Source organism: Pocillopora verrucosa, chromosome 3 (genome assembly GCF_036669915.1).
Source record: "Pocillopora verrucosa isolate sample1 chromosome 3, ASM3666991v2, whole genome shotgun sequence".
NCBI lineage: Eukaryota > Metazoa > Cnidaria > Anthozoa > Scleractinia > Pocilloporidae > Pocillopora > Pocillopora verrucosa.
This window is the reverse complement of record NC_089314.1, coordinates 30,774,206-30,793,404: the sequence shown is the minus strand read 5'-3', so window position 1 is coordinate 30,793,404 and position 19,199 is coordinate 30,774,206. Positions and strand designations below refer to the sequence as shown.

The 19,199-nt window shown below is 37.8% G+C and overlaps 1 protein-coding gene across 1 annotated transcript; it reads left to right on the top strand.

Annotated features, from left to right (window-relative positions):
- The first annotated feature begins 219 nt into the window (after nt 1-219).
- Nucleotides 220-4,268, top strand: LOC131774562 (uncharacterized). Its single transcript, XM_059090610.2, has 3 exons — nt 220-637; nt 1,212-1,306; nt 1,731-4,268. The coding sequence occupies exons 1-3, from the start codon at nt 433-435 to the stop codon at nt 3,381-3,383; spliced, it is 1,953 nt and encodes a 650-aa protein (XP_058946593.2). The 5' UTR covers nt 220-432; the 3' UTR covers nt 3,384-4,268.
- Nucleotides 4,269-19,199: the final 14,931 nt, after the last annotated feature.

The following is a 19,199-nucleotide window of genomic DNA, read 5'->3' as shown; positions in this document are numbered from 1 at the left end:
TCACAGGAGGCTGATTGGTTACCACCACTTAAGATGGTTCGCTATTGGCTTGTGAAAGCTGCACCCTGTTTGTTTTGTTACATATATGGTCATATGTTTCTCAGAAAGGTTTGTCATTGTCTAGGAAAATTCTGAGAAAAGAAAACGCTTCGGAAAGTAAAATTTGATTACTGAGAATTGTGTTTGCTATTGAAAAAGGCTGTAGCATATCAAGTAAATCATTTTAGTTTTAGGTTTTAAAGTTCCTTACTGCATTGTTATCGCTTAATTACACGGGGATTCCCCGGATTGCGTGGCAAAATTTCATAACTGGGTTCGGCGTTTCATATGACCCTTTGTTTTGAGACGGTCTAGATTACCTTCTGGAAGATTCGGTTGAATCTCCTAACACAGCTTTGAGGGAAAGCGATTCTCCCGCAGATTCGACTCTTTATGGCCTCTGATCTATCCAGTTTTGTGGATGTTAGTGCAGAAGACATCTCAAAGAGCATCTTAGTTTCAGGCATTACTCCAGGAACCGAACGCGAAGCTATTGTTTTTCACTTTCAGCAGCATAAACATGGCGGCGGCGACGCATCATCTGTGAAATTCTCTCAAAATGGAGACAAAGCAGTGATTACATTTGAAGAGAAAGAGAGTAAGTTCATTTTGTTACACAACTCTTCGCTTTATTGAATTATTCAGTGAACACTTGCATGGCAGAAATCGCATTTTTTAAAATTTGAAAGCGAATGTGTTAAATATTAAAGTGCCAGAACGAAAGAAACACATGAGCCTTTCTTTCGCCGCTCGTGTAGTTTATAATTCGTAAAAATTTACTCAACCATTAGTTATGGGCTACTCCGCTAACGGAGTCAGCGGAGCCAGAGAGAAAAAATGTTCATGAAAGAGTAATTTACACATGCAGCATTTAATATTTATCTGTCGTGTGATCAATGGTTTCAAAGAAATTCAACCGTCGCACTGAACGGGAATTAATTATTAAGACGAGAAAGTGGGATGATAAGTTAGAAAGAAAGGGGAAAATTGTGCCCTCCTCCTAACAAGGCACAATAAATGCGCTTCATGTCGGATACACGGTGCTGAAAATGGCGTAAAGAATTGTAAGATACGTTGATACTTTTGCATCTGTTATGCTAATTAGTAAAGGACTGAAAACTCTGCGAACCGTTCATAAGAAATTTTCATGTGTCTCATTCTTTATTTCGTAGCTGTAGAGAAAGTTTTGAAAGGAGAACATAGGTTTGAAGGGGTTTTGCTTAAAGTTGATCGGCTTTCAGGGAATAGAAGACCAACATCCAACGAGGTAAGTTGTAGTGCGTACTCTATGCATGCGTCACGCAACGAACGCAGCTTTGCGTTACGATTCATGATTTATTTCATGACATATTTAACCGTTTTTTTGTGCGTTTGTGTGCCTTTTTTCTTTCTCACCTTCTGGTTTGTTTTTCTTTCATTCTGTTCTGTTCTTTACGGCATGCGAGTTTGTTTGTTTGATTTTTCGACAATACAAGGTAACGTCTTCACACATGCTGCATAGTCGGCAACCAAATATGAGTTGGTTAAGAATTCTTTCTGACAGTGGGAAGAAGACCAGTTGGAGCACGCTGACTCCTCGAGGCAATTATTCAGTTGTCACGGGGCATCATACCTTCTCTTAAGCCATATAATTCTGAACGTATTCTAGTTGTAGGTTAAACCTCTATTGATTCCCTAATTAATTTCTACAGATATTTACTTACGTGACCGCAATTTTGGATCCCGTTGAGTTGGGTATTTCACCACAGGAAGCCAAGCAGATTTTGGAAAACGTCAAAGAGGACATCGATGTATCTATCCAGTGCGATAAAAAATTGTTTGTTTTGACGGGAAAGCTGAAAGAAATCAATGAATGCCACTTTCTTGTGATGAGGTATCTAAGCGAAGGTCAGCCAGTCGATGCGCAACTGAACAACCTTTCTTTGGCGAGCAAAGGCGCAGAAGTCGAGAATGGCGGAGCAGGAAAGGCGCCAACAACGTCTGGAAGATCTGACGTTATCGTAGCTACGAGAGTTGATGAAAGTCCCGGAGCGAAGGTCATCCCTGTCAATGAAGTCAACGGCGCCGACCAGGAAGGACGTGTTCATCCCACAGTAGAGGCACGATGGTTTCGAGTCGATCCATATGCCTCCCGTTTTATGGAGAAGTTTTTTAAAAAGCAGTTAGATGAAATCAATGCAAAATTTATTGTGGAAATTACCGCTTCGGATGACGGTACTCGAGTTATACTTCAGGCTAAACAGAACTGTGATCCTACAAAATACAACACTGCTTGCAGTGAACTTTCAGAACTTATTAAAACTGTCACCCAGGGTATGGTTATCAATGAGCTGGACTTAAAAGGTGCAGACGAGGATTCAGCTAAAGTTTTAATGGATTACATTGGAACTATGTACCCAGTGATCATTGACCGGCCCCAAGAACACGGTCCGTTTTTTGTGTATGGTGATGCTGTATCTGTAAGAGAAGCCAGGCGAACTGTGGAAGGAGGAATGAGTCAACAGGAAAGTTATGATACTGGCCTTGGTACTCATGAAATGGCAATGGCAGCACCAGAAATGATTTCTTTTGAAACCTCTAGTTATCGATCAGAAAATGGTGTGTGTATTTCCCTTCGTTATGGAGACATCACTGCCGAGGAGGTTGATGCAATCGTGAATCCTGCGAACGAATTTTTGTCCCACTTCGCTGGTCTTGCAAAGCTGATCGTCCAAAGAGGTGGGCTTGAAATTGAAAGGGAATCTGACACGTTGATGCGAAAACGCGGCTATCAAGCGCTTCACATTGGAGACGCTGTACCTACAGTCGCTGGAAATCTTCCCTGTAAGTTTGTCATTCATGCCGTTGGTCCCGAGTGGGTTAAACACTCACATACAGAAAATATGAAACTTCTAAAGAAAGCGTGCCTCCAGAGTCTTAAAGTGGCTTCTAAACTCGGTTTATCATCCATTGCCATACCAGCAATTAGTTCCGGTATCTTTGGTGCCCCTATTGATGTGTGTGCCTTTGCCATGTTAAACGCAGTGGAGGAGTATCTCAGGATGCCGACGATAACAAAGAAAGAAGATGCAAGGAAAAAAGGGTCAAAACAAAGTAACCAGAAACACATGCAAACAGATAAAAAGGAAATATCGACGAAGCCGCCGAAAGACACGCCAAGCGAAATTACCGATGAAGAAAAGGAGAGAGAAAACCCAAAAGCCGTTCTAAACGATATTCGTTTTGTCCTCATTGACGCCGACTCAATGGATGTCTTCGAGAAACAGTTCATCGAAAGATTCGGTGATGTTATTACTGATGACTTTGATGATGTCGATGACGAACATGATGATGAGGAAGTTTAGCGCGAGAAAATCGCAATTCCAATCTTAAATTAGACTTGAACTCGTAATGGGAACTGTCACTGGGGAAACTTTACTTCAGCTAACGTTCTTGATGACCATTTTTCCTTCCTTGCTATGTGACATGACTGGAAATCATGATATCGCCGGAAACACTTTATTATCCTCATCAAAAAGTGGCTAGTGCCGAGTTTAGATAGTGTAATCCTAAGGAACCGTCGTCCACTCTATCATTGACATGGGCCATTTGAAAGGTCATGGGATAATGATAATTTTTGTGACTTTATTGGTCATTGGATGCCCCATTGATTGGTGATCGCCAAACATGTTCCCTTTTCTAAGCTTACAACTGGTTGTATCTACTTTGTTCAAGCCGCCCTATAATATTTTTCATATATTTTACCACCCTTATGGTTCACTTTAAGTTATGGAAAATTCAAGTTGTTCGTTACAAATAGCGCGGTTTAATAGACCAATGTACTGAATCTAAGTTGATTTAGACGATTTGATTAACTATGAAAAGTGTTAGCAAACTCAAACCTAGACCTTCTTCGTCTCATTTATTCTTAGGTGCGGTTGCGCAAGTGGAGCTTGTCGACCAATCGCAGAATACCACTGTACATACTCATACCCTACTGTCTAGAAACTAACAGTAGGCCTTTTTAATCATGATTTCTGATCGCTATTGCGCTGTCCCCTTAGTTACTCAATGTGTGTGAACGCTATTTTCAAGGTGCAAATGCGTGTGCGAAAGCCCCTTTACAGCGTTGAGATACTCACCTTTTGTCGAATGAAAAAAACACTCAGAGACAAAACACACTCAGAGATACCATGATGAAGTTTAATTGGCTCAAAAGTTTACATTATTGACAACATGTCTTCTAACTATATATTTATTATATGTCAACAGAAAACCGGAGTTCGAAAGATTTGCCTTCTCCCTCACCCACTCAGCCAATAACTCAATGCTTCCTGATAAGAAATGAGAAATTTTACACATTTAACACTCCTGAAAAGTCCATTTCCTCCAGTTTTTTTCCTTTTTTTCAGGTCCACGTCTTGACATTTCAAATTTCTGATAAGGAAATTTAAACAACGCTTTAATTTTGCCCTAAACAACCTTATTTCATTTGCTGATCGAAATATCACTTCCTTCCAACTGTTGAGCGGCTGCCGCATAGTCAAAAACCCAAGAGGAAAGAAAAGCGATTGTGTTCATTTACATCCGTCAAATGTAAGTAGGAATAAAAGGAAAAGTACCGAACAAAACAAACAAAAATAAAACAAAAACTGCGAGACTTCCTAAACTGAAGAATGAATTAGGGTCGGTTTTTAACAGAGACGCGTGTGTATCAGAAACACAAAGCGCGTAAAATTGTTAGCTTTACCGAAATTGTTGCCATGTTCATTGGTTCACTGACAGTTAAGACGGACGCATTTTAAAGAGCTAGCAGATCATGAAAAATCTAGGCTAACAACTGATTTAGACGTCATGCTGCATTTTTCAGTGTATAATAATGAACAAGAGTGGGAAAGTTTCTAAAGAAACTGTGGTTCCGAGTCGGTGGGAGAGTATAGGGCTAACGCTCGAAACGTCAGCTTTTTTACCCTTTACGGTGGCCAATTTACGTTTTCAACTCAGTTGTTAACACTAAATTACCCGCTATAATAATGAACAAGTCTTTTCTATTTTGTAAACTGTCCAACTACTTTTGAGATCGTGATTGGTTTGGTCATCGTCCGACAAAACCAGGTTATTGCAGGTTTCGTCTAATAGCTTTCACGACGGGGGTGATGATGTTATTGTGGTCCTTGAAAGGAAGAACGGACAGGAAGCGATGACTGATTGTCCACGCGTGCCCATGTTGTTGTTGTTGTGTTGTAGCTGCAACGATTTTTAGAGTGGTTTCTACCGATTTTCAGTTCACTAAGTAGGATGATAACTTGATAGTTAAGAAAGAAAGAGGAATGTCTTTTCCTCTCATCAATGTACCGTTGCCATAGGTGAGGAACCGTAAGCTGTTAGTGTACACTTGCTAAGACATAACGGGTTATTCAATACATGAAATTTTATGAAGGTAAAAAATTAATCCTGCAGTTTTTAGGCCCCATAGGGTGATGGTTTTTACGACTAATAGTTAAATTCTTGCCATCACAGTTCAAAGAAATTTTTCACGGTTAACCTTTATTTACAACTAACGATTAAAACCTGTCAATTTTTAAGGCTAACGGTATATTTTTAGGCAGTTTTACGGCTAACGATTAACCCCATCGAGACCCTCTGATATGCCTGTCCCGGTTGCATGTGCTCGTAAAAAGTCAGAAAGTTACGCACTCGGACCCCAAAAAGGTTGCTAAAACCTGTCAATAATGATAAAAAAAGAAATTATATCTAAATTTCAAAAGTTGCCAATTAAATTTCTTGATGTTTAAATTGAAGTGTTAATTAAAAGATTTATTATTTATTCTTCATTTTTTTTCTTTGCCTTGTTTATTCATGAAAACGTCGGGAGTGTATCTCTTCAAAGACGTCTTACTTATTTTACGTATAGGTTGTAGTCGATCCCAATTATTATTACGTTATTAGTTACAATCCATGTGTTGATAAGCGTTAAATAGTAAACAGGAAACCGCTCTTCGAAGAATTTCATTTTCAATTAGTAGTAAAGTGAACTTTTTTATAATTGTTGAACTTTGATCTGGAATTCTAGGAAGCCGGATACCACAAATTTGAACCAAGATTTATAGAAGGTTAGCCGCTAGTGGTAAACCTTCGCTATCGATGTTATCGCCACAGAAGCAAGATGACGTGAAACTAGAGATAATGTATCAAGATTTGTCTTATCGACAAGGTTATACAATTTCTTTACCGAGCGAGTCTCTAGTCACCAGTTGAGTCGTTCGTTTTCAAAAAAACAAGCATTCTTGTACGCGGTATAAATGCATGTGCATTAATTTTTTTAGTGTCTGACTCTGTCGGCAATAACACTTTCGCTATGTACTAAATAACCCTAGAAGGTCGCGGAATGTTGAAAATGCACCATTTTGAAAGCTCTGAACGATAGAGTTATAGCTTTCTCAACGGAAAGCTTGTAAATCTCTGATATGACTGCTGGATTAGGTAACTTTCACAAGTAAAGCTTTTTAGTGCCGCGAAAAACTGATTAAAACATCTGACTCGTCTACTGAAGCTGTTACCATGTTTACCCCAGTAGAAATTTCTGTAATATTTTACGTAGGAACACTTAACTTAAGGTGATAGTTTTACGTACATTGAATTGACAGGCGATGTTCCTAGTTATCAGTTCACATGATACGTACTGCGTAATTCTCTACTCTTTGACTTCCTCTATATCAAGCTTAACAGAACTTCAGACTATGAATTAAACCTTCGGATGACTCTACTATTTACTGTTCTGATTGACGCCGTATTTTGACACTTGGTTGAGTGTCCAAGGTGTGATTTATCTTGTTCCAATGTGTTCAGCGTCAAACAAGTGGATCATTGCCGGCCGATCAGCTTGTTAACCGAATGGGAGGAATCACTTCATTTGCAAACTGGGCGAGAAATTGGTTGAGATGATTACATCAGCTCTTTCCCACAAGACATTCCCTCAACTCTGGGCTGAAGCAGGCAGAGAAGGCGAGTGACCTTAATCAATTAAACGATAGACAGAAAAGGAATATTTTGCCTTCCACGGCCATGTAATTCCCTTTTATGTGTTTTTTTTTGTGAGTTAGTTAGTTAGGACTGAAATTAATTCTCGGGAATTCGGTGGCACCGCAAGAAAATGTGACTCCTAAGCTACGATATCAAGCCTGCTGAAATAAGACTTGAAATAAGACTTGAACCTCCCTATTTTCAGCCCTTCTTGTAATTGCGCAAAAGAGTTCTAAGCCTGCTCAGCCGACTAGTAAAGAGGGGAATTAGACAATGATCGATATATGCGATAAAAAGCATTCAAATCAGTAAAAATAACAAGGTTTTTGTTTATTTTCCTGAGAAATGAGTTTAACAGTTTAACTGCACTAGTTATCAAAAGTCACGAACTCTTCGACGCATGGAGCATACAGTTACTGTTTGGTTTCCAAATTGGCCAGTAGTTCACAAAGTTACAAGTTCCCCACGTTAAACCGAGGGAGGGGAAATTTTTGACAGTGTCTGCCTTCATATTTATAGAGATAAAAGACTGACAATAAATCTTTTCTCAAGCTGAAAGCACCATCGATTTAGTCACACACGACGCCACAAACAACACTCAATGGGAAATTGTATATGTAATACTCTTTGGAGATTCATAAGCTCATGTCAAGAAGGTCTTTTTCTAAACAATTATTGAGTAAGAAGTAGCTCGAGTGATTGATTATTAATTTTTGCCAACGTTTGCAAAATATATTTAGCCAGAATTGTTATTTGTGATAGTTTTCATGACATATCACAATCAATATTTGGTTCATCTAAATCCTACTGTTCAGGTGAATTTTCTTTTCAAATCGTGATAAGTCTAGTATCCCCTAACTGCCATCGCAATGCGCAAGATTTTCTTTTACATATTTTATTTGTGATTGTATGTTTTAGACTCGGCTTCTGTCTCTTTGTCGATGATCAAGAATTTAGTGATCAATCCCTTTGAACTGATCATGTATCGAGATCAGCAAGGCACACAACAATTGATTGTATACTTTGCTACAGGCCACTGGCTTTGTAGCTCACCCTGTTGGCTTGTGTTCACACGATGAAGTATTCAATACTTGTCATGAAATACTGTTTTCATTAAAAGAAAACAATTGGAGATCGTAATTCCTACGAGATGACTAGTTGGACCTGGTCTATCGAGGACTATTCATGCATGCTTTAGGCACTATTTATTCTAAGCATCTGTCTCACTTAAGACCTAGATTCTTAGAAGAATCCTGCACTATTTGAAACTTAGCAGCTACCCTTATTACTTCTTGGTTGATGCCAAGTAAGCAACAAGGCCTTAATAAGAGTACTTGAGCTCACGTTGCGCTCCGTACTTGGAATACTTACTGAACATTGATTCTGCGAACACGTCAAATCTATTGTAAAGAAATCTTTCATATCAGTCTAAGTTTTCATCGAAACTCCGATTAAATGAAGAAGTACTAGCATGATTATTGAATGTGAACCAGTCAAATGTTCTGCATTTGTCCTTTCTCGTAGGCATATAAATATCGTTGGCCTTCAAATGTGGCAAGTGTTGGCTTGCTGTAATTTGAAAAATTCGAACTGATCAAATATGTAAATGACGCTCTTTTCTCTTCACGTTGCGACTGAAAAACGCCAAGTGGAGTTTACAAGTTGTGTGATTGATGCACATCGTGGGACTTAAATGTCAGTATTGAAGTTATGACTTATGATGTCATACGTCAAGAAAATTTGTTTATACCAGTTATAAACTTGACGAAGACAATGTTCAATGATTGACTTTTGTAGTGGAACCTATATAAACTACAAACTCAGTCACCGAATAAGTGCTTGCCAAAGCAACGATATCTCTCTCAAATTCTCCCAAAAAGTCTGATCGGAAAGTCAATTCTTTACACAATCTCTTCAGTTCCGCAATAATTGATTGCCAGCAATCATGTTGATTTCCCCTGCGTTGTTTTGGGAGGAGGTATGGAAACACAGAAAGCCGGGGGAACTGAGTGAATTTAAGTGGATTATCTGAATAAAACCAAAAACAATTGACCACTCATAATAGATAAGCCATCTTTACACTCAATGGCACTAACCTTGTTGTTATTTGTTTAACAATCTCGGTCTTCCGTGACTGAAGAGCTTTTTTAAGGTGATTGATTCGAGTCTTAAAAACAAACCACAATCATGATGTATCACTTGCCTCGAGAATTCTTTACCTCTCGAAGACATAAATTAGTCCTTTGTTTTATACTGTGCTATAATAATCCAAAACGTTGCATTTGCAACATGTTAACTTTCTAAAGCGAGCAGAAAAACTGTTTTCGACGTTTAATTTTCCTGTGAGGAAATCGAGCGCCCACGCGGAACCTGCGGAAAAAGGTGGTGGCTATTGAAGTCTAATCGAATTTAGTTTAATATCTCTGACTGAATTGGATGCTTGTAGTACTGAAATAAAAAATAAATTTAAAAAATTGAGAAAACCAAGTCTAACAAATCGCTCCTATGGCAGATATTCCATTTTATGTGGGAGCATAACTCGAGAAAGTAACATCATCTTCTCCGTCATTTCTAGATTTCTATGCACAGTTATTGGAAGCATCGTTGCGTAACGCTTAAAATTCAACTAAGAACAACGCGATGTCGCCAGTTACTTTTCCTACCCCCTTCTGTTCATACAAGTTTTTACCACCTTTGGCTGTTCCCGTACACTTTAAAACTCTCTGAAACAAGTTATACACCATGCTTAAAGAAATTTTGGTAAGTATAGAATGCTATTTATAAACTTTGCATGCAATTTAACACTGTGTAATGGTGGCTCTTTAGCAGCCCACACAGTCAACAGAAAATGTAATTTGTTGGACGAAAGCAAGGAGATCAGTATTCCGTAGTGATTCCTCAGGATGAAAACTAGAAGAAAACTGCCAAAAAAAGGCTAGAATAGTAGAGCATTTAAAGAGCAAATGCAAAAAAAAAAAAAAGAAGAAAATATAGAGACCTAGCAAAAGCGTTTTGACAACCCTTACACCACGTGCTTTAACTGCTTTAATCGACGTTTTTGGTACAAACGGAACTAAGAATACTTAGTTTCTTCGAACGTATCTGAGTATTTTGTTAGTCAAATATGTAATGTTACACACTCTGCGTATAGAACTTGTCATTCCTGAGAAAATCAATACTTCTGTAATGTACATCAATCAGGCCGACCCTTTTTTTTATTTACTTTCATTTTTAGTTGATGTACTTAATCAGTTTGTGGAAAAATACCCGACTGAGATTGAAGTTCTATATCATCTGATACACTATTATGGAGTTAGTTGATGGAATAAGAATGCCACATGTACAATTACTTTAATATAAAAACGTTTTTATCTTATGATTTGCTGAATCAAAAGAAATTGTTTTCTCTACCGATGTCTTACAGGCTTCTTAGCTATAATCCGAGATGGAGATTTGTTTCAGATAATCATCACCTTGCGTGTATTAGTTGGAATATCTCTATATAAAAGATTTTCTGAATAATCCATCAATTCAAAGATTAGTGTTTTAAGGCTTTGAGAAATCTTTTTGGCTTGTCAGCTAATATTAGTTGGTATTTATCAAGCGTGTCTGTTGGAAAAGTTTCCCTTGGCCATGGCCTCAGTGAGTACACTAACGTGTAAAGTTCTTAAAAATTAAAAGAGGAAGGTTAAATGTGAGTGATGAAAATCAAGTTTTCATGCTGATTTCGTTGACATGAAACGATCTTTTCATCTTTTACGTATAACTGCGTTATAATAAATGGGTTTATTCAACATTTTAGAGTAAAATTAGAACAAACAACTTGAACTGTTGAACAAACAGAAAGAAGAGCGAACTATGCTTAGAGTAGAACAAATAATGTTTTTGGACTATTTCAGTGTGAATTACATCTTAAAATTTATCCTGTTGATGAATGCAATGCGTTAAAAATCGCGTGACAATTCATTTTAGCTTTGTTTATAAAAGTGATAGTCTCGAGGAATTTAAATTCATAACTATAGAGAAATTGCAGAACAGCTGTAAGTCAACAATTCATTTTTATCAATATCTGTCGATTGCAGAGTAATGCAAAACAATCGAAAATAAAACACTAAGCCCCTTTTTTACGTACTTACAAGCAAACTTACTCCTTACGCAAGATCATTGCCAATACTTCGAATGACGGCATGCCTCCTCTCGCACGAATAGCTTGCATTAAAGACTTCCTGTTGCCGACTTTCTGACGGAAACTAATTCACTGTTTTCCACTTTTTCGGGATCTTTTATGCATTTCAACTGATTGATTCACAATTATCCTTTAAACGTGGGCGAACATCCGCTTCTTACAAACCGTGTCACCTTTTGAAAAAGAAGTTCTTGGTTTTGAAATATCATGCCTTTACGTAAAGTTTCCATACCTTACTGGGTTTCATATTGCTTTAGTGAACACGAACTAGGTCAGTGAAGAGGGAAAGATGGCGGTTTTGCCAGACGGAGGTCAGTTTCACAGTTTTGTGAAATTTTATTTTGTTGACTAAGAACTTGAGAGCATAAATCCTTTATAAAAAAAAAAAAAAAAAAAAAAAAAAAGATTGCGTACTTCAATAAAGCGAGGATTAAGGAATAAGAACGATAATGTATAATTAACAAATAGAGTGTTTCTAAAGTATTCGGAAGCGATAAAATGTGGAATTAGAATGATGGACATTCTTTAAACGGCGAGCAGTTTAATTTGTCGAATTTTCTCTAGAAAGCAAACCACAAGACGAGATCATTTGCAATTGAATGTGCCGGCAAAGCCTTAGTTTGTTCCCCAAACGAAGTCTTCTCGCCCCTCTCGATCGCTACCTTGAGTTTAGGCACTTCAGGGATGGGCACTGTATAAACAAAATACCGCTCTTACCTCTTGTTTGTCACGAATGTAGATTTGTTTCATTTCCCGGCAAGCAATAACATCAAAAGAGTTGGCTCTCACAGATTTATGGGTAGTGGAAAAATGTGCACTTTTCGAGAGCCATTCGCTTTAATGATCATGTAAGACTGTAGATGCTTCTTAAGTATACAAGACTATCGCAAGATCACGCAAAAATTCCAGCTCAAGTCTTCGGTTTTGTCGGCTTCCTTTTCGACCTCGCATTATTTGAATCGTTCAGAAACAATGTCATGCAGCGGTACAAAGACCACACAAAAGCTATCGTAATGTTACCTCGCCACCCTTCCGTTTTGGCAATAGTTTCAAATCAAATCCCTTATTAGCCCTGGCATCAGTTCTTCTGTGTTGGCGGACAATTTAATCGAAAAGAAATTTGATCTGAAAATCTGTTCTAGGCCGTAAACCAAGGGAACACTGACTCGTTTAAGTGGAGGGTGGAGGGGTTGGTCCCTCATGATCGATCTCGTGCACGAGGCTTCGTGAATGCAGTATAAATTCGTGCGATCTATATCATAACCACGGCGGTCAAAAGATAAAATAAATAGACAATAATTAACGAAACATCTCAAAGAGAGAAAGATAGCGGCATAATTTTTGGCGGCTTGGTACTAAACCGTGCGAATTTCATCAGAAACCAGGGCAGTTTTCTCTTATAGAAGGGAATGAGAAGCACATGATCTTAAAGGGGATAAAAGGATTATCAAATCTCTATCCAAGCACATATAGTTCAGCCCATACAATTCATTTTGAATATAATGCAGTAGTAATCGGTAAACATATCACCACATTGAAGTTTAATCCCGATAGTTCTTCGCTGTCTCCAAACTGTGAATTTCAAGGAGCACATGGCCTCGAATGCATCTTTCAAGATTAATAGATTGCGTTTCTTACAGCATAAATAACTGTCCACAGTCGTACTTTGATCGTAACTGCCCTCGATCAATGCAAGACTTGTCTTTAACACAAACAGATATAATATCTAAGACCCTGACCTAGTTTACTTATCTTAATGAAAGGTCAATTAGTTCGAAGACTCAAAACTAACAACGTTCCGCGCGATCATCAGCCACTTGCCGACTTCAAGCGCACGCCATTTTGATTTCATTTGGCGAGTTAGGCTGGGGAGAGTGTCTCTCTACTCTGCTGGTGGCTTAGTTACTATAGAGATATGATGGAAGCTGTGTGGGTCTGCTGCGGTGTGGACCAAACGTAAAGCACTTCCCTTCTTAGCAAATTTCGAGATCACCATATTACGAAAGTAACTGAAGTAAAATATAATTTCGTGAAGACCAATATCGAGCTCAGTTTGTCAACCAAGTTTGAAGTCATCAGGACCTTAAAATGATAATTGTGCTCCAGAGGAAACGTCACAAAACCAATTTCTGACTTTTTTTTTGTTTCGTGTTGTGAGATATAAAAGGAAGAGAAAAAAAAAACCATAGAAAACAAAACCAAAACGAGAGAAAAACTTCATTATATCTTCCACACTTTCGTTTTTCGGGAGCGAAGAGTCTGTCTCCGATAATCCTGATCACTGCAATCATGTTTTTTTTTTATTTATCAATTTTTTTTGTCCATGAATACACGAGGCTTTTCTCACCTGAAGTTATAGCCGAATCGGTTAGAATAGAAGTGAAATATAGATATATTTTTTCGTTTAAGTTTGGGATTGAAAAATTCTTACAAGTTTAAATATTTGTCTTCGACTGACTGAAAGTCTTATTGCCTGTAAAAAGCTTGCAAAATAAATGAAATAGCTACAAAAAAATTATAAGATCCGCGCTTATCCTTTATCAACATTCTATTAACATTCTTTTTCCACGTGTTATTTTTAGAAAGTACTGATGATATATCCTTTACATATTTAGCATCTAGTGCGCTGTTGAGTGTTTACAATAGGAAACATAATGATGTTACCATCGTAATTGTTTGATTGAAGCCCTATTTAGAAACGATTAAATAGGTCTTATTCCATACATTAAAAAGCCGCGACTTTCTAGACGAATAGGTTACCGAAGTAGATAGCTTGTATCAATAACACACCGATCTAGCAGGAAGAAACACGAAGGTATCAGTTGAATAAACTGACCAATCTTTGTTTAAGTCATCTGTGGTTTACTTAGTCGAAGTAGTCCTAATGAGGCCCTGAAGCAATTTGAACAGTCGCTGAATAAGCGAATAACTTTTCTTGTCAATCTGGCTGCATCAACACTATTTTTCTCGAACATTTCGTTTCATCGGCCGCTGATTTTTCATCAACAACTCTTAAAAGGCTCATGTGACGATCTTGCCAAATATTTGTTTTGGTTAACTTCATTTAAAACCTTAGACAAAAAGTAGAACAGAAGTGAACAGTCTATTTATGATATTTTAAGTCCTATAATTCTGATTGCAAGATTCGAAGTCATGACAGAATCAGGCACAAGGCATTAACAACTCATTGTCTTTACTTGTTTTTAGTGGCTCTTTTTACACTTAAGATGTGAAAACGCTTTCAAATGCAAGTACGGACATAGGAAATAACTTTCATAAGATTGAAGCTTACCGCTCGACAGATTACGATCTGAGGAAACAGCTAAAACAGTAAACTGCCAGCACCAGATGCTAGTCGAATCATTGTTAAGATGTCACTCTCGGCAAATCGAGGATTCAAAGCCTTACACTTAAACAACGGGCAAGTTGTCGTGTTTGTTTCAGTGACCCTTATAATGAGTTAAATTTGCTCACCTTCATTAATTCAAGTCGACAGCAATTTTGAGGAAGCTTTACTTTGGTAACCACATTCACCTCAGATAACTGAGACTAGCTTGGGGTTAATCGACAAACTGACCAATCTTCATTAATTTCGATCAAGGCACAATCTTGATTTGTGCATGTTTGATTGCAATTCCTTTGAAGAAAGTCATGGAAGGAAGGAAGGACAGGACATTTTATTATCGACATTCTTCTAAAGTAAACGATGGTTTATTCAGCTTTATAAATGATGAAAAGAAAAATAATTCGCTAGAAACCGCGGCAACTCGATGGCAAGGCACCAATAAGATTAAACGTGATTAAACAGAATGCAAACAACCCAAACACACTTGCCTAGTAACATGATCGTATTACAGAAGAACTTTAAGAATACAAACAAGCAAACATCATAAAGGATAATTTAGTATGATCAACCAAGTTGAAAACGCATTTTGCCAACTGTAAAGAGTTTCAAAGCTGACGTTTCGAGCGATAGCCCTTCGTCAGAGCTCTGTTTCTTTAAAACTTACACTCTTTATTCATCAAACAAAACGCAAGAACTCGTAAAAGCTGCCAAGAACTTCAACTAAGCTGCAACTTAAGATAGTATTCAAGTGGAATTCTTTCCGCAGCTTTTTTGTTTGCTAGCGTTTACGAGAATTAATTTATCAATTCTCTGTGTACTTTATTTTTTTTAATCGGTAATTCTTTTATTTGTTTGTTTTTTTTTTGCGATATCATTAAACTTACGAGTATGTGATTAGCGTGGGAACGGAAGTGGGCGGCGCGACCAGAAACGTTAGTTTGCGGCAACTGAATAAACGCGCGCGCAAATCGACAGGGTATTTCACCTTATCCTGTCATATCATGTTCACACGCCGGTTATCACTGACGATCGCTATCAACAGCTCGATAGACATCATCGTAATCAACGGACTGATTTGGGGGTAGAATGTTCCCACTGTTTTATTTTGATTTTGAAGTTCCTTGAGTGACAGCTTTTCACCTGTAGGCGCAATTCACAAAGATGCCATGTGCTCCTCAGATTTATAATGAATCAAAATAAAGAGTTGCATATGAGCGCGTAGAATGCATTGGTATTTGCGAAATCTTCGGTATTTTGACTTTGCTTCATGCCGCAGTTAGCCACTTAATTAGTTATGAGGCTAAGTTTAATTCTTTTTCCCGCCGATAGCTAATAAATCGTGACCAAAGCCGTTTATTTCAACCCTTCATAAAAGGGGTTTGTCAACAATAAAGTTTAAAAGCATTATCAAGGTTAAAGGGTTAAAGTTAGCAGTTTTGTCCATAGAACGTCTTTGGTCAGTGGCTAACCCAAAAACAAATTAAAGCCTCTTGACACAAATTTTAAAATATTGAGGCTTAAAAGACTCGTTGTGATGGTTATACATACATCTTAAAACGCCGCAATTTATATCAATCAATATCTGCGCATGTTTGGATACCACGTCTACAAGCAAGAGCGGATAATGGCGTATTTTTGTCTGATAAAGGACCACAAGTACAAGGAATTGTCGGCACCTCCAACCAAACCTGCTGTGGTGCGCCCACCCCATGCCAAGGGGAATGCGAGCACAGCACGTGCACTCCGTGTCTTAAAGACAGGATCTCCTTTAGCCTTTCCTGAAACACTAATACATGTTTGTTTTCTTGTCAAAGATAAGCTCTAGTTTTGAAACGAAGTCTTATAGGCGTCCTCGATTTTTCCAATGAACAAAACTGATAGAGGAAGAAGCAGATTGACCCATCCTTCATCTCGGTGTCCTGTTAAAATCCAAGCGGTTTATTAAATGTGGTTAGACTGATCTGTACCGTTTATATTAAACATAATTATTCTCGTGCGAATACAGAAGTACTGAAAACACCCGAAGACCCGCTTTTGGACGATCCTTTTTTGTCTGCGTGCTTTCCCGCGAAGGGAAACACCACCGACACGTTGCAGTAATTAAATCTTTATTGAAGCATTTCCGACATGATCTTGAACTGCTCACTATACTCTATAAAAGTCTGAATTTGAAATGCATGACGTGAAAAGTTGCTACCTTTCCACTCCTTTGGTACTCTGTCCGAGGATACTCCGAATATCTTAGCGTGACCCTAAACATGGTGACAATATTGCTTGTAAGTACCTCTAACAAGATTAGTAGATTTAGCTTAATCACTTGCTGATGGAAATTCCTACGTCATCTCGAGTTTAACCGTTCAAGTGGGTATGCCACTGTTTAAAAGGTAGTTCGAGAGTTATGCCACTGGTTTCTTTTAACTTAAACAACCTCCCATAACCCAAGCTGCACAATAACGTTTGTAGACACTTGGTTTTACCGATTCAGGCGAAGTTACAAAGTCAGAGGATTCATTAAAAAAAATTGAGGGTTGCGATTTCATTTTACTTCAGCATGACCAATCAATTAAGTGAATACCTCGAGGCTTATTAATTTTTTTAAATCTGCTTTAGAGCAGTCGTGTCAAACGACCTGCTGAGTACATTTTTTTCCACCCCGACTTGAATTTTGATCGTTTAAAAGTTTCTCTAAGCAGTGATCTAGCCAGTATTAACAATAAAAAAAAAATGATTGGGACGTCGATTCCAGACTTTGTAAATGAACAGTTTAATTAATTTTCTTTTCTCCATTCTAGCTCTTACCCTTGGGACGATAATTTCGTGTGATTCTCGTTAAAAAGGCGGCAACAATTAGAAAACTTTAAAAGAATTATTCCCAGCCTGGGTGAGCTGCGATCCCGGCGTTTGTCATGAGCAACTATATTTTCTCTCCAGGGAACTTTGATTTTCATTTAATCGCAAATCATTTTCTATTTAAATAATGCTCTTCAGTCCTATAAACAGCAGTTCCTTACTTGGCCGTCATTGTATAAAATGTTGGACGAAAAGAGTGAAAAAGTTTCAAAATCTTAAAATTTCCTCAAGGCATCGGATGCGTTGCGGAAGTCGATGAAGGATTTGTTTTTTCCGCTTTTTTTTTGGGGGGACGAGTAAAATAAGATCCTAGTTCTCGCGTGTCATTGCACATGAAGACGTTTTTAATTTCCGTTCATATGATGATTTGCAGTTCATTTCCATAGAAACGAATCAGCGACAGTCGTCTACATGAGATCCACATTGGCTGTCTACCAACCTGTATGACTGCATAAAGTTGATTTCCTTGAAAACAAATCTTTTGTTTAAAATTGAAATACTTCTCTTGTGCTTTCTTTTGCTGTTCTGGTAGCATGATTATTCGTAAAACCGTCACCTTTTGTGCTGAATTTTACATGCATTATGACAGACTTGTAGCTCTTAATTAGCTTGCTACATTCTAGATATCGAAGCTATTTTTAGTTTAAAGTTGTTTACTTTTTCTCATGAACCTCTGCCGTATTAAGTGTCACTCGCTAAGTTTAATTTTAGATGAGTTTTTAGACTTAGACCTTTTTATTCGTCATTATGGCGTGTTGAAAAATGATCGTTGCATTAATCAATACCCTTTTATATTCATGTTTCTTATTATCCTTTTTATATTTCATTTTTTCAAGAAGGATTAAGGGAAATCAGTTCGGATTCGATGGGCATTGTATCCCGTAAGCGATCCGGCAGGGTGTTTGTCATTGCATGAAAAACGTGAAAGTATTTTATCAATTCATACGGGTGGCATGGAATTTGAATTTTCCTGATAAAGAAAATGGGTGAAATACTGTCCAGACCTAAATTATCCAAGTTTCGAATTGAGGTAGGGTAGGTGTGTTTACGCCCTTTGCTAACTACCCACGTATAAGCGTGTTGGCACGTGTTAGGCATCAGCCTCAAATGGCTTTAGTTCTTCAATCAGGTTATCTATTTCCCATATCGTTTCCTTGCCAATCAACATATTAAATAGAAACAAACGAGATAACCTTATCATTTAAAAGATAAATCTTGAAGCTTAGCCAAAGGTCCTCTAACCAAAGCACTTACAGTCTAATTCAGTGGTTAAGTTCGTCTATCGAGTTTTCATAAACAATGGGGTGTATTTGAAACATTAATGAGATGCTGCTCTTCGACATTCAAATTGATTCGCCTTTGATAGCTCTCAGTTGACTTAATATTACAACAACATCATGAGGTCAAACCAGTCTCACACACTGCTCTGAACAGTTGAAGTTGGCCGAAGGGGTCCAGCAGACATTAAAATGTTTTTCCTTTCAGTAAACACTGAGTTTGGTTTTGAATGTTTCTAGATGACGTTGTGTTAAACCCAAATCTTGAGGACCATAGGGTCCACTTTTCAAGCTTTCAAGTAGAGGAATGGTGGGGGTGGTGATGGTGGATATTTTGCTTACTTGCTCGGATGTTGAACCTTTACAGTTTTGCTTATATATCAATTTTCTTTCTTGGTTTCTTTCGATCAAGCGTTTTTTTCATTTTCTTTTTCTTTTTTTTGGCTTGTTTTGTTGTTGTTGTTGTTTTTTTTCATTTTCGATTTTTTTCGTGAAAAGA

What these genes read in the sequence shown, in the direction of transcription:
- LOC131774562 (XM_059090610.2), top strand. Translation starts at nt 433, where the DNA reads ATGGCCTCTGATCTATCCAGTTTTGTGGATGTTAGTGCAGAAGACATC. An exon ending in TACATTTGAAGAGAAAGAGA is followed by an intron (nt 638 to 1,211) that starts GTAAGTTCATTT and finishes TTTATTTCGTAG; the next exon opens with CTGTAGAGAAAGTTTTGAAA. An exon ending in GAAGACCAACATCCAACGAG is followed by an intron (nt 1,307 to 1,730) that starts GTAAGTTGTAGT and finishes TAATTTCTACAG; the next exon opens with ATATTTACTTACGTGACCGC.